Raw genomic sequence first — 13,370 nt, forward strand, 5'->3', positions numbered from 1 at the left:
TGTACCTTTCGTGTCTTATATTTGTGGAGGGGATGGTTAAATTTTAAAATATAGACAGACTATCTATCCATAGTACACTGGAAACGTAGAAAGCTGAACTGTGCCCTCAGGCTGTTTGATTTCATTAAGCGGGATGCTTATCGGTTACATTATTTTACATATCAAATTTTATATTTTATATAAACACTTTTAAGATAAACCCGTAATTCAGTACTTTGTAGAAGCCCTGCACACCTGGATTTTGGCAGTGTATCCCATTCTTCCTGGCAGATCCTCTGAACCTCGTCAGATAGGATGGGAAGCGTCTATGAACTTGCATCTTAAGGTCTCTCCTCTCGCTGTGCAGGCCCGGTGCCGTCCAGTTTAAGTTTTATGTAGCCAATAGATGGTATTCACAAAACCCGGAAGTAGTCCATTTGTTCACATGGAAAAAAAAACGTCTTACTGCGCCTGAACTTGAAGCCGTTTACTGACGTTCGCTACAATCGAGAAGTTTTTCCAACAACAGCTGACTAGCCAATAAATATGGTAAATTTAACAGCGACAGCAAAGAGAAGATACATTGTCTTGCTGGCGGTGTTGACGAGTCTTCCATTAAACCAGTGTTTCCCAACTCCAGTCCTCGGGACCCACATGCCAGAAGGTTTTTGTTGTAACCAGTAACTCACACACCTGATTTAATGATTGAACCAATCAAACGACAAAAATGCCCTTGATTAGTTAAATCAGGTGTGTGAGCTACTGGCTACAACAAAAAGTGAGTTGGGAAACACTACATTAAACACTGAAAAATCAGAATGGCTTCAGTTAACCATACGATTAACGTGTGTGGAGGCCATACAAAATACGAGTACAAAACTTTAGACATAAATTATCCAGGATTAGAAAATGCATAAATTAACGTTAGTTGTAAGGACGGAGGATGCGGTTATGATTTCGCGGACATGTAGCCTACATCATTTTAGTGAAGGTACTAAGGTTTTTCATCTTTTACTGTTATACCTGCTTGATTTGTTTGTGTGGGTTAGTTGTTGGTGGGTTTTCAGAATTGCTTGTATAGTGTTAACGTAGCTAAATATTGAATGCACTTTAATGTGCAACGACAGCTGAAAATGTACGAATTCTGGCCATCCATACCTACGTTTAACTACTCATCACCTGCATTTCTTTTTCTTCGTGCAGTTATCTAGTCAACTCCGTAATCCCGCTTCGCCCCTGAATGTTACCGTCATCTGATTTTTACATTTTACAGCCACAAGTTAAAAACATCAAATCCATAAATAGCAAAACTGTTATTAGCTGTTCTAAACAAAAAGATAGTCATTGTAAGTGCATTTTCTATTTATTTATTATTATTTTATTTTTATTACGGGTAAAACAAGGGTTAGACAAGAGGGATATCGGAAGTCGGGGGGGGTAGAGGAAATCGGGAGGGAGGACGAAGGTATAGTCTGAAAAACTGTTTTTAATCTGCGTCGAAATATGGGGAGGAATTCTGATGTAGTGACAGTGGTAGGCAAGTAATTCTACCACGGGGGAACCAGAACGGAAAACAGGTGTGAACGTGCAGCTCGACCGCCAGGTGCTCGTAATGAGGGAACCACAAGGCGACCACAGCTGGCAGACCGGACTGGTCTTGCTGGGGTATAATAAAGCTTATAACGTTACAGATATAGATTGTTGCTTCTACGTCAACGAAATCCCGCCGGCATGTCAAATTAACAAACACATGGACAAGATTAAGGTAGGGTATAGTTCGCTTCTGGTCAAAAAAACACTATACTGCCACCCGCAGGATGAAAAATGAAGAAAGAAAATACAGAAATAGGCATGATAACCTACCGTTTTACTCTATGAAAACATTTGCCCCCTCGCCATTTTTAACTGCCTCTTCCGTCACTTCAGAGGCAACAATGGCTCTGCCAAACTCCTGAGGGCCTCGCTGGCTTCATTCTATACTTCAGCTAGGATACACATGTCATTGCTTCGAACTGATGCTTTACTGAGCAAGGGCACTCCATCTGCATAACATATACTCACTGAGCACTTTATTAGGTAGACCTAGGCGCCAGCTTGTTAATGCAAATATTTTATCAGCCAATCATGTGGCAGCAACTAAAGGCATAAAAACATGAAGACATGGTCAAGCGGTTCAGCTGTTTTTCAGCCCAAATGTCAGAAAGGGGAAGAAATGTGATCTAAGTGACTTTGACCGTGGAATGATTGTTGGTGCCAGACAGGATGGTTTGAATATCTCAGACACTGCTGATCTCCTGGGGTTTTCATGCACAGCAGTCTCTAGAGTTTGCAGAGAATGGTGCGAAAAACAAAAAAACATCCAGTGAGCAGCAGTTCTGTGGGCAAAAACACAGAACATCTCTGAACGAGTCAAACCCCTTAAGTGGATGGGCTACAGCAACAGCAGACCAATAAGTAAAAAAAAAAAAAAAGAGTAATAAATACCTAATAAAGTGATTACTGAGCGTATGTTCCCTCCACTGGGTGGAGCTGAGGAGCAAGGAAAGGATGCGAGGAAGAGATAAAGAGTGAAAATAAACGTTTGGAATGAACCCCCACTGAGTGAGTCTCCCTGTCCTGGTTGTCTCGGCTTGTGGTAATGTCAGCCGTTTTACATTACATTACATTACATTAATGGCATTTGGCAGACGCTCTTATCCAGAGCGACGTACAGTTGATTAGAGTAAGCAGGAGACAATCCTCCCCTGGAGCAATGCAGGGTTAAGGGCCTTTGCTCAAGGGCCCCAACGGCTGTGCGGCTCTTATTGTGGCTACACCGGGGGATCGAACCACCGACCTTGCCTGTCCCAGTCATTTACCTTAACCACTACGCTACAGGCCGCCTGCCAGATGGCCAACTGCCACTCACTGCTACAGGCCTCCCAGTGAAAGCACTACCTGCTTCTGTGTGTCTTCCTGAGCGGGTCATGGTGCCTGCCTGGTGCTGCAATATATCCCGGCGTCTGCAGGCTTCGCTATTTGGGTGGTTTCGGTAGCTTCCGAAATGTTTTCAACATTTCTTCCAGCATCGCATTCCTTACTTCCGGCTTCTCTCGATAATTAAATGTTGTAAAGCACTATTCTTACTAACTACTACCAATAGATATTGTACAGTACTAATCCAATTAATACACTTACTGTCTGTCTAACTAACAAACTAACAGTCACTTTTATTGGGTAGTTTAGATTAATCACGCAACTAACTCACGTAATCTCCTAGCTTTCCACGCTGTTCCGCCCTCCTATGCTATCCCTGATTACTCGCTTAGTTTCAGCAAAGTGTTCACACCTGTCTTTCGCTACCACTACTCTCCTAACTCTATGAATGTCTACTCCCTAATCCGGAGCCGTATGTTCTACGTGTGTGTTACGTGCATCCAGTCCGCCTTTTCACCTCCCCCTGTTATTGTATCATTACCCTATTATGTTTCCCCACCTGTTGTCTATTTGTTTAGCCCACCTTTCGCCTGAGCGCCGCCTAGAGTGTCACCTTCCCTCATGTATTTAAACCTCAGTCAACGCAGTAACCTTTGTCAGAACGTTGGTCATTTTCAGAGTTCCAAGTACGCCTGATTATTGAGATTCTTTACGACACCCCTTTGATTTGTTTTCCGAGTTTGCCTTGCCCTCTTGTTTTGGTTGCCCATCTGTTTCTTTGGTTTTTGATTATTTGCTTGGTATTTCCTTAGCCCTTTTGTACTTTCGTTTTTCTGACTCCCTGGATTTTGACCTTTGCTTGTTTTATTCAACTATTCTTCTGCTTTCTGTTTTGGGGCATTGTCTGTTGATCTCTTAGAACTTGGACTGAATAAACAATGTTTTTGGATTATCCCTTGGTCTGCTTTTGGGTCCTCAGTGTCGTACATAACAGCGCATCACTTTCTCCTTGCAGCTGCTTCCCTGGCTCAGAGGTAAGGGGCAGGGAATGTGATGGCCAGGAAGGGTGAGACGGGTGTAGAGGGCTGTTCTTGGGCACTGCAACGGTCTGGTGCTACTGAAGAGGCTGATGGATTGGGCATCCTCCACTCCCATGCAGGGCAACAGCTGTAGCTCACCCCTAACTAAGGCAGCTTCTACCTATTGCCTAGGTTGGGGGCTCTATAAAAGGCCATGCTTCCAGGCCTAAAGGGGAGACCTTTCTGCTGCTGGTCCACTGCATTTTGAAAATCACTTTCCTTCAGTAAAAGATGGACAGTTGGCCCTTTTGAGTGTATCATGTTCATTCACCACATGACACATTGACCACATTCAGCATTCACATTCAGTTTTTTTTTTCTATAAATATTGGGCCATGTTAAATATTTACATTTTATTTTCTCTTCCTATAGGGAATCAAGAACAGTGAGAGCAAATGGATTTCTTGCTCTAAGAGTTGTCAGAGCTGTCAATTAAATTACTTTGATACTGATTAAGTGACCCACTAATTGTTCTGTTGTGGTTTTCATGAGTAGGGAGAAAACGTCTTAATTTGTGTCACTGAATGAATTGGTGGTCTGATTCCACACCAACTTTTATGGCAATACGGGGAATCTTTTATCCTTTATCCTTTATTCTTTATCCTAATCAATAAGATTGAGTTGATCTTTGATTGGTGTGTTTTTACAGACCAACCCCTTTCAATCCCCCCCCACCCCCCTTTAAACCTAAAGGTTCAGAGAAGCAAAAACAAAAAGACAAACCAAAACACACACATTAAAAACTCAAAAGACACAAGTCTCTTGCTGGGAGTGTTGACTTTATTTCAGATCTGAGAACCATAGCCTGTGTGTTCAACTCGAGAGCATGATGCCGATTTTCCTTTGAGTTCCCGCCCCAGTTGTAAAAGGAGGGCGGCTCCAGGCCAGGTCAGCTGATTACATTTGTCCAATCATCGGCACAGCTGCTGGGAAAAGGAGGAGATGATCACGTTACGCACCATCATTTTCATCATCATCATCATCGTTTTCACTCCAAACCTAACACAGCACACCTCATTCAACAGCTAGAGCAGGGCTGCCCAACCCTGTTCCTCGAGATCTACCGTCCTGTAGGTTTTCACTCCAACCCTAACACAGAACACCTCATTCAACAGCTAGAGAACTAATTGAGCTGCTACTCATAGAATCATCTGTGTCAAATTAGGGTTGAAATTAAAATGTGGGCAATTCCAGTAATGAACCTGAGCATGAATAAATAAACATACTTGCTTACTTTATCATTAAACTTATGTCCCAAACAGTCGATTGTGACCATTTTGAAATCTGATCAAATTTAGACTCATAGGAAAATGCTTAAAAATAGATTTTTTAATCTATTGAAATCAATGCTATTTGGTGCCATCTTGAAAAAATTCTAACCATTTCGGATGTTTTTTCAATATCAAAACTGGCATTCAGAAACATTTCAGATGACAACAAATGTGTTATGATAAAAATTTGATTGGGAAATAGATCGTCAACAATGTTCATTTCGTGTCACGTCCATAAAGCAATGCAGCTGATATCTTCTCATGAAAATCATGACAAAGAAATAAACATTTTCAAAATTGCAATTTTTATGTTCAGCCAAGCCTCCTGCATTACATGGATATCAAACTTTCTGCATTAGACTTTAAAATTCACAGAGTTTTTAGAAAGTGTATAGTCTCCCCAAAATACCAGTCTTTTTGCATCATATCCATAATGCAAGTTATTGGTGTATTTTTGGCCCTTTCCCTCAGCAAGTGGGTGCTATGATAATATGTAATAACATTTTTGTTATATAAGAAGAGTCATTTTACTGAGAGATTTTGTTTGTCATTTTGTGTCATTTTTTTCCAACTGTAACATCCATAATGCTGGAATTGCCCATTTAGTGGACAGTAGATTTCTAGGATCAGGATTAAACAGCACTGGTCTAGGGGTATCTGACTGCTTGCTATTCATTAAGTCCTGGAAGGTTTATGTTGTTCCGAATTTTCAAAACCTGCAACACCAACAATACATGCACACTGATTGTCAAAATATAGTAGCATCATCTGATCATCTGGGTAGAAAGCAGAGAGAGAGAGAGAGAGAGAGAGAGAGAGAGAGAGAGAGAGAGAGAGAGAGAGAGAGAGAGATCCAACTTGAGTTGGATGAGAGAGATAAGGTGAGGGTTTATCAAGTCAGAGAAGAGATTTAGATGAGAGACAAGATCAACAGGGATGGAGAGAGTGAGGAAAGGAGAGAGGAGGAGACTGAGAGATAAGATGGAGTTCTTACCACCCATGGAGGAGGTAGATGATGTCGCGCTGTGGAACAGAAACACAGACAGGTGTTAGCATTCAACACTCCCTGGTGCATTGACTCAAAAAAGCTGGATTATTTTGGAAGGTTGAATGAACAGGCTGTTAAAAAAGTATATATATATATATATTTTTTTTTTTTGTTGCAAAAAATAACAATGAGATTTCTGAGCATCTACAAATACCACAGTGACTGTGGCCAAACTGCTGCTAAGAACTCACCTGGAGCCACCGGACATCATCACCGGCATCGCTGTACCTTGAACCATGCCAGCTTGCATACCCTGCATAGCCTGCATACCCTGCATTTGCATTGCAGAGGACTGTGAGGCAGACGACTGTGAGCTAGATGACTCGGATGATGCAGACTGAGAAGATGAAGCGGACTGCATCGCACTCTGTCCGGCCATCATGCCACTCTGTCCAGCCACCATGCCACTCTGTCCAACCATCATGCCACCACCACCTGTCATCATGGCACCACCACCTGTCATCATGGCACCACCACCTGTCATCATGGCACCACCACCAGCCACCATGGCACTACTGCTGCCAGCAGCCTGCATTGAGGCACTAGATGAGGAGCTAGATGACTCTTGATGAGATGCAGTGCTAGCGCTGGACATTGATTGAGATTGAGAAGCGCTGCCGGCTGCCATGCCAACCATACCACCAGCCATACCACCAGCCATGCCACCAACCATACCACCAGCCACGCCAGTAACCATACCACCAGACACAGCACCAGCAGCCGCCATGCTTCCGCTAGAAGACTGCATTTGTGATGAGGCGCTAGATGACTCTTGATGGGATGAACTGCTGCTTGAGCTCTGGGCCATCTGGGCAGATTGGGCTGAAGCCGCCATGGCAGCCCCACCAACCACACCAGCCGCACCAACCATACCAGCCCCACCAACCACACCAGTCGCTCCGATCACACCGACCCCAGTAACCCCGCTCACCATGGCTGCACTACCACCCTGCATTGCAGAAGACTGCATTTGTGATGAGGAGCTAGATGACTCTTGATGGGATGAACTGCTGCTTGAGCTCTGGGCCATCTGGGCAGATTGGGCTGAAGCCGCCATACTAGCCCCACCAACCATACCAGCCCCACTAACCACAGCAAGCCCTGTGCCACCAACCATCGCCATGCCTGCACCAGCAGCCTGCATTTGTGATGAGGCGCTAGATGCCTGTGCACTTGAATGAGATGAAGCGGAGCTAGAGCTCTGCATAGAGGATGCACTGGCAACACCACCTGCCACCATACCGCCAGTCGCTACCATACCGCCAGTCGCTACCATACCGCCACCTATTCCCATACTGCTACCGGTCACTAGCACGCCGCCACCGGCCACAACCACGCCACCGGTCTGCTGCAGAACCGCTCCCAAGTCGGCTGTCTCCAGGAGCTGCTTGTAGGTGGCGATCTCCATCTCCAACTTCATCTTCATGTTGAGCAGTTGCTGGTACTCCTGCGCCTGCAGCATCGCCTGGTCGCGCAGCGAGCAGAGCTCGCACTCGTTAGTGACCACCATGTTGTTAATCCGCTGCAGCTGCATCTGGCACTGCGTGTCGCAGTCAATCAGGGTCTCCTCCAGGGTGAGTTTCTGGAAGAGAGGAACAGGCACCGTGCATTTTATACGTTCAAAGACCATGTCCGTCCACTGACATTGTTCAATCTATGCGTACCATTTTTCTAAACTACTAATGTTTTATTAACATTACATTTTTCTTCACTTCATGTCAATTGAATAAGTTGCTTTTTTTTTGCTATGGGGAATGTCATGTCATACCAACTTCTATGCAATTGGTAATGGTTAGGGTTAGCGGTGCTTGTAACCTAAATGACATTACATTTCATTAATGGCATTTGGCAGACACTCTTATCCAGAGTGATGTACAGTTGATTAGACTAAGCAGGAGACAATCCTCCGCTGGAGGGTTTAATGCAGTGTGGGACACTACTGTTCCAACCTTGAGCCTAAGGTACCGAACTTGAATATGCTTCAGTATCTATCCAGCTGTATACACTGAGTGACCACTTTGTTTGGTAAACCTGTACACCAGCTCATTAAATCAAATATTTAATCAGCCAATCACGTGGCAGCAACTAAATGCATAAAAGCATGCAGACATGGTCAAGAGATTAACCTGTTTTCAGACCAAATATCAGAATGGGAAAGAAATGTGATCTGAGTGACTTTGACCATGGAATGATTGTTAGTGCCAGATTGGGTGGGTTGAGTATCTCAGAAACTGCTGATCTCCTGGGCTTTTTACACAACAGTCTCAACAGCCTTCTAAATGAAAGAGGATAAGGGCCAGACTAGTCAAAGCTGACAGGAAGGTGGCAGTAACGCAAATAACCACACATTACAACAGTGGTATGCAAAAGAGCAACTCTGAACACACAACGTGTCAAGCCTCCAAGTGGATAGGCTACAGAAGCGGAAGACCAATAAGTCAAAAAAATAAATCTAATAAATACCAAATAAAGTGCTCACTGGGTGTTTATGGATACTGTATAAAAATGCATGGTAAGCTCCTGGGGATAGAAACGTCTGCTAAATGCAGTAATGTAATATTACATACACCGGCTCTAGCCTTTCCAGCACAGAGAGCCAGATTGTGGACCAGGGTGTGGGGTGCGAGGGTTTGTCCAATATCTTTTGTACGTTGCGTTGGATAAAAGCGTCTGCTAAATAAAATGTACTGTAATGGGTGGCCAGGGTACCATTGGCTAATATAACTAGTAAAATATATACTTTACTGAATATGCTTTCTTGAACCCCACGGGGTGACATGGGCAATTGCAGGAGTGTAACCTAACCTGACATGCATGTCTCTCGGTGCGGGAGGAAACCGGAGTGATCTGCTCTTTGTTTTGTACGTCGCTCTGGACAAGAGCGTCTCCTAAATGCCACGTAATGTAATGTAATGGAGTGAACCAGAAGTGAACCCACGCCAGCACGGGGGGTGACACTGCTGACCCCCCCCGGCGGGGTGGACCCGTGACTCTCGCGCCACCGACTGTGGAGGACGGGGGGTCCTCACCGTCACCCGCAGGCTGTCCAGCTCTGTCTGCATGGTGTGGACCGCCTTGCGGGTCTCCAGGATCTCAGAGCTGGTGGTCACAGTTGTCTCTGAGGTCACGGTCTCCTCATGCTGCCTGAGCTCCACCTGTACGCCACAGGGCACAAAAACAGTCATACACACAGTAGAGGTGCGTCGTAGGGATATATGTCAGTACTTGACTGTCAGTAAAAGTAAAATAGGCCACACAGGCTTGTCAAAGCCAAGTACTTTATTTTGTGCTTACTTAAAATCATTGCCTGTAAACACTAAATCAGGCGTAACGTATCTCAGAGTGATTTTCGACCTAATACCATTAAAGTGAACAAAAGCAGCATTTTTTCTACCTATTTCATCTATCTACTCGAGACTGTTCCAGAGTGTCCACATTCTGACGCGGTGCTAGCGGTCGGCGGTCGCGAGAGACCGCGCTCAGAGCACGGGGGGCACGGGCTTACCTGTTTGTTGTACCACGTCTCCACCTCCGCGCGACTGGTCGCCACGACGGCTTCATACTCAGCGCGCATCTCCTCCAGGACCCTGGTGAGGTTGGTGGTGTCGGCCACGTCCATGTCCACCACCACTGTGCCGGCCATCTCATTGCGCAGCGCCACCACCTCCTGGGAAACGGCAGGGCGGACGTCGTCAGGGGACCGGGGGGCACGGCCATTCCCCCCCGGAGGCTCGCGAATTTCAGCGCTTACCACCAGAGGTGCTGCGGTTTATTCAGCCTCTGGCGCCAAAAAGCACACTTTCCTTCTGACATCTAGTGCCTCATCACAAACTATGAATTTACCCTGACGGAATGATACTATTTTGGATGGTACTTTTAAATGTTAAAATTTCTTCACACTGAACTAAGATTTAAATAAATTCCTTTTAATGTCTTGTTTAATGAGCATGAGGTCAGCATGCTCTAGTGCCAAACAAGGCCCATAGTGAAACATGACAGCCTCCATAAACTGGCCTCCTGCACCACTGAGCAGTTCCCATGGGAACCCATGGAACTGGTAAGGGGAAGCTGCTTCCAGTTCTATGTGTAAATATGATCACTATTATTAGTAGTAGTAGTAGTAGTCACAGTCGAAGTAGTACTGAAATAAGTGTGTTGGGAATCTCACTGCGACCACTGAAGCTCTTCTATAAGGATCGTGCTATGCAGTCTAGATCGTACCAGTTCGTGGGCCGTCTTAATATTTGTCAGCTCGTCTGTCAGAAGCTGAAGCTCTTGGCCCAATGCCTGGATGCTGAAGTCGTAGTCGGTCTTCAAGGTCTTCAATCCACAAACGTCTGATTCGACTGACTGCCGCATGGTGTACTCCGTTTCATACCTACATGACACGGCAAAAACGCCAAAACGGTACGAAAGTCAGCCAAAAATGCAGTGCACAGAGAGAATAAATGACGGAAACCTTAAATTAGGCAAGAAGGCTAACTTGTTAAATGTTGCTGAACATAGCAGGGTTTTTTTTCTTTTTCTTTTTTTATTATTATAATTTTTTTTGCAAATCATCTAATTTCCATAAACGTTCCTTTAAGTAATAGTAATATTACTCATTTACTAATTACTAATATTAATAGTAAAAAAAGAATGTTTTCAAGCCCGGACCTTCCTAAACCATATATAACCATCGTTCATGTGACTGCCCTTGTGATCGCCCTGGCTGTGACAACAAAACAAGCAAACAAACAAAAATAAGCTTACTTCACTCGGAAGTCGTCTGCTGTCAGTTTGGCATTGTCCAGCTCAAGGGCTGTGCGGGAATTATCCACCAGCAAAGTCAAAACCTGTGAATATAAAGTGGAGCGTTAAGTGTGCTGCCTAAAACTTTGACAGATGTCAAAAATCCTTGGCAGTTACAGCGGGATGTGACCGTCACAAAAATAATTAGATATGCAGATTTGTTTCGCATATGAAAGATAGCGAGCACAAAAATAGTTAAACTTGCATCTAATGGACTGGTCACACCTCTGTTTAGCTGATCTTACCGTTATAATCAAACCGCAAATGTGGATGGTTGTACAGTGCTGTAAGCTCTACAGCTAGTGTCTGAATTATGCACTGTTATTTATGCGTTAAATCTATGCGCTCCCGGTGAGGCCTGATGCATTTCTTAGATTTTCAGGAAACCCATTTATCAAAAGCGGTGAAGGTAAATGGTGTGTATTCATGATGGATTTATTTATGGCAGTACGGCGGTCTACCTGCTGCCTGAGGGGGATGAGCTGGTCCTCGTACACCTGCAGGTCGCGGATCTGGACCTTGTTGATGGTGAAAGCGCGCAGCTTATCCTCCAGCTCCCGGTTGGTGATCTCCAGGTTCTTCACCTTGTCCAGGTAGGAGGCCAGACGGTCATTCAGGGTCTGCAGGAGCTGCTTCTCGTTCACTGAGAACGGAGCGTAGCCGATGTCCCCTGGCACCCCTGGCACCCCTCCCATGCCTGGCAGCCCTATCATGCCTGGCACGCCTGGCAACCCTGGGCCCCCCGGCGTTCCGTAAACCACACCTCCGCCGGACCGCCCAAAAGCACCGGCCCCGTAGCTGCTGGCGCCCCCACCCATCCCAAATGCGCCACCTACGGTACTAGCCTGCGCCATTTTGATCCCCCCTCCATAGCCATAGGAGCCTGCGGCACCACCGCCATAGGAGATGCCTGCGGCACCACCGCCATAGGAGAGGCCAGCGGCACCACCGCCATAGGAGAGGCCAGCGGCACCACCGCCATAGGAGAGGCCAGCGGCCCCACGGGCCATCCCGTAGAGAGACCCGCCGTTGCTCCTCCTGACCCTCCTGTAGGCCTCCACCCCACCGCCGTAGCCGTACTGCTGACCCATCGCTACGGAGCTGGAAGCCCGCTGGGAGGTCCCCCCGAACCCGCTGAACGATTGGGCGTACCTTCTTTGCATCTTGCCTGTTGGCCTCTTTCCGAGAACGACAAACTACGAGAGATCTCCCGTGTGACGGCAGCTAAAGCAAGTTCTGTTGCGCAGGAGGTTACCGTGGCAGCAGTTAGTGTGGACCACCACAGGGCAGCGTGTTATATAGCCACCTGCTCCATAGAGGACCACGCCCCCAGTCTCCTTCAATTGGCCACTGTGCTGAGGGGCAGAGGGTGGGGGCGTAAGGTGGGGTGGGGTTGGGGGCTGAGGGGGGAGGGTGGGTTTGCATTATGGGAGGTGCGGGGCAGGGGGGTTGTGGGTTTAGGAAAATTTAGCAAGCATAAAGTGAGTTCAATAACTGCCAGAAGTAACCTCCCCATCCAACAGCAAATGCAGGGCTACAGGTGTGCCTGAGCCACAGCATTCAGCACTGACACGAACTCAGAGCTGCCCTTTCACTTGATCCTGTGACATGGCCAGGTATTCCTGCATTCCTGTAAACTTTATTTATATACAGTGCCTCTCCTACAACCGTTAGGACTTTCCACAAAGGCAATGCTAAAAAGACTACATACAAAACAACAATTTACAGACCAGATAATGTAGGCACCCTTGGGTGCAGGTGCCAGTCTAGGCACCTCATCCAGGCTGTTAATGAATCAGTCTACCATGTTGCTGTATGCCCTATAAATTGTGTTTGCGCATTTATTTAATCCTGACAGATATAAAGTCCACCCTGGGATGGCAGATCAAAATAAGATTTCACATAGAATTTCCCAGCTAGCAGTAAACGTTCTCACAATGTTACTGGAATGTCAATGTTATGTTGTGTCAGCAACATTGTGAGAACTTTTTGGGTTTGCGATAATATCGATGCATTAAGGCAGACACCAGGTTATCTTCGCCTGTTTCTTTTTAGCCAAATCACTTTCTTCATCACAAACTTCAGTAGCAGTATTCAGACAGCGTTGAGCCTTTTAACACAATGTTAAGGAAATACGGCTCCTTAATAATAAAGCAATAATAATTAGATTTCTTCTGTTGTTTTGTGCATGTTATTAACCTGTACGTAGGTAGTACTGTCATGCATCAAAATGAAATGAGGGGTTTACAAGACCATATGCCTTTGAATCTGCTGTCTGTTCTGGCC

The 13,370-nt window shown here is 45.7% G+C and overlaps 1 protein-coding gene across 2 annotated transcripts; it reads right to left on the bottom strand.

Annotated features, from left to right (window-relative positions):
* Window positions 1-4,734: 4,734 nt before the first annotated feature.
* Window positions 4,735-12,345, bottom strand: LOC133122900 (keratin, type I cytoskeletal 10-like). Of its 2 annotated transcripts, none has more exons than XM_061233172.1 (8): window positions 11,546-12,345; window positions 11,046-11,128; window positions 10,515-10,671; window positions 9,799-9,960; window positions 9,323-9,448; window positions 6,485-7,875; window positions 6,240-6,268; window positions 4,735-4,897 (listed from the first exon to the last, which is right to left on the bottom strand). In XM_061233172.1, the coding sequence occupies exons 1-8, from the start codon at window positions 12,245-12,247 to the stop codon at window positions 4,872-4,874; spliced, it is 2,676 nt and encodes an 891-aa protein (XP_061089156.1). In that variant the 5' UTR covers window positions 12,248-12,345; the 3' UTR covers window positions 4,735-4,871. The 2 variants fall into 2 exon arrangements, with proteins under 2 accessions (XP_061089156.1, XP_061089155.1); XM_061233171.1 differs by having other exon boundaries at window positions 4,735-4,900.
* Between the last annotated feature and the right edge of the window lie 1,025 nt (window positions 12,346-13,370).

The sequence above is a fragment of the Conger conger genome, chromosome 2 (genome assembly GCF_963514075.1).
Source record: "Conger conger chromosome 2, fConCon1.1, whole genome shotgun sequence".
NCBI lineage: Eukaryota > Metazoa > Chordata > Actinopteri > Anguilliformes > Congridae > Conger > Conger conger.

Bases quoted from the DNA above. Each gene is read 5' to 3' on its own strand.
- LOC133122900 (XM_061233171.1), bottom strand. From the start codon at position 12,247: ATGCAAAGAAGGTACGCCCAATCGTTCAGCGGGTTCGGGGGGACCTCC. The intron at 9,961-10,514 runs GTACGATCTAGA...GCCGTTTCCCAG, and splicing joins TTAAGACGGCCCACGAACTG to GAGGTGGTGGCGCTGCGCAA. The intron at 9,449-9,798 runs GTAAGCCCGTGC...TGTGGCGTACAG, and splicing joins AGACGTGGTACAACAAACAG to GTGGAGCTCAGGCAGCATGA.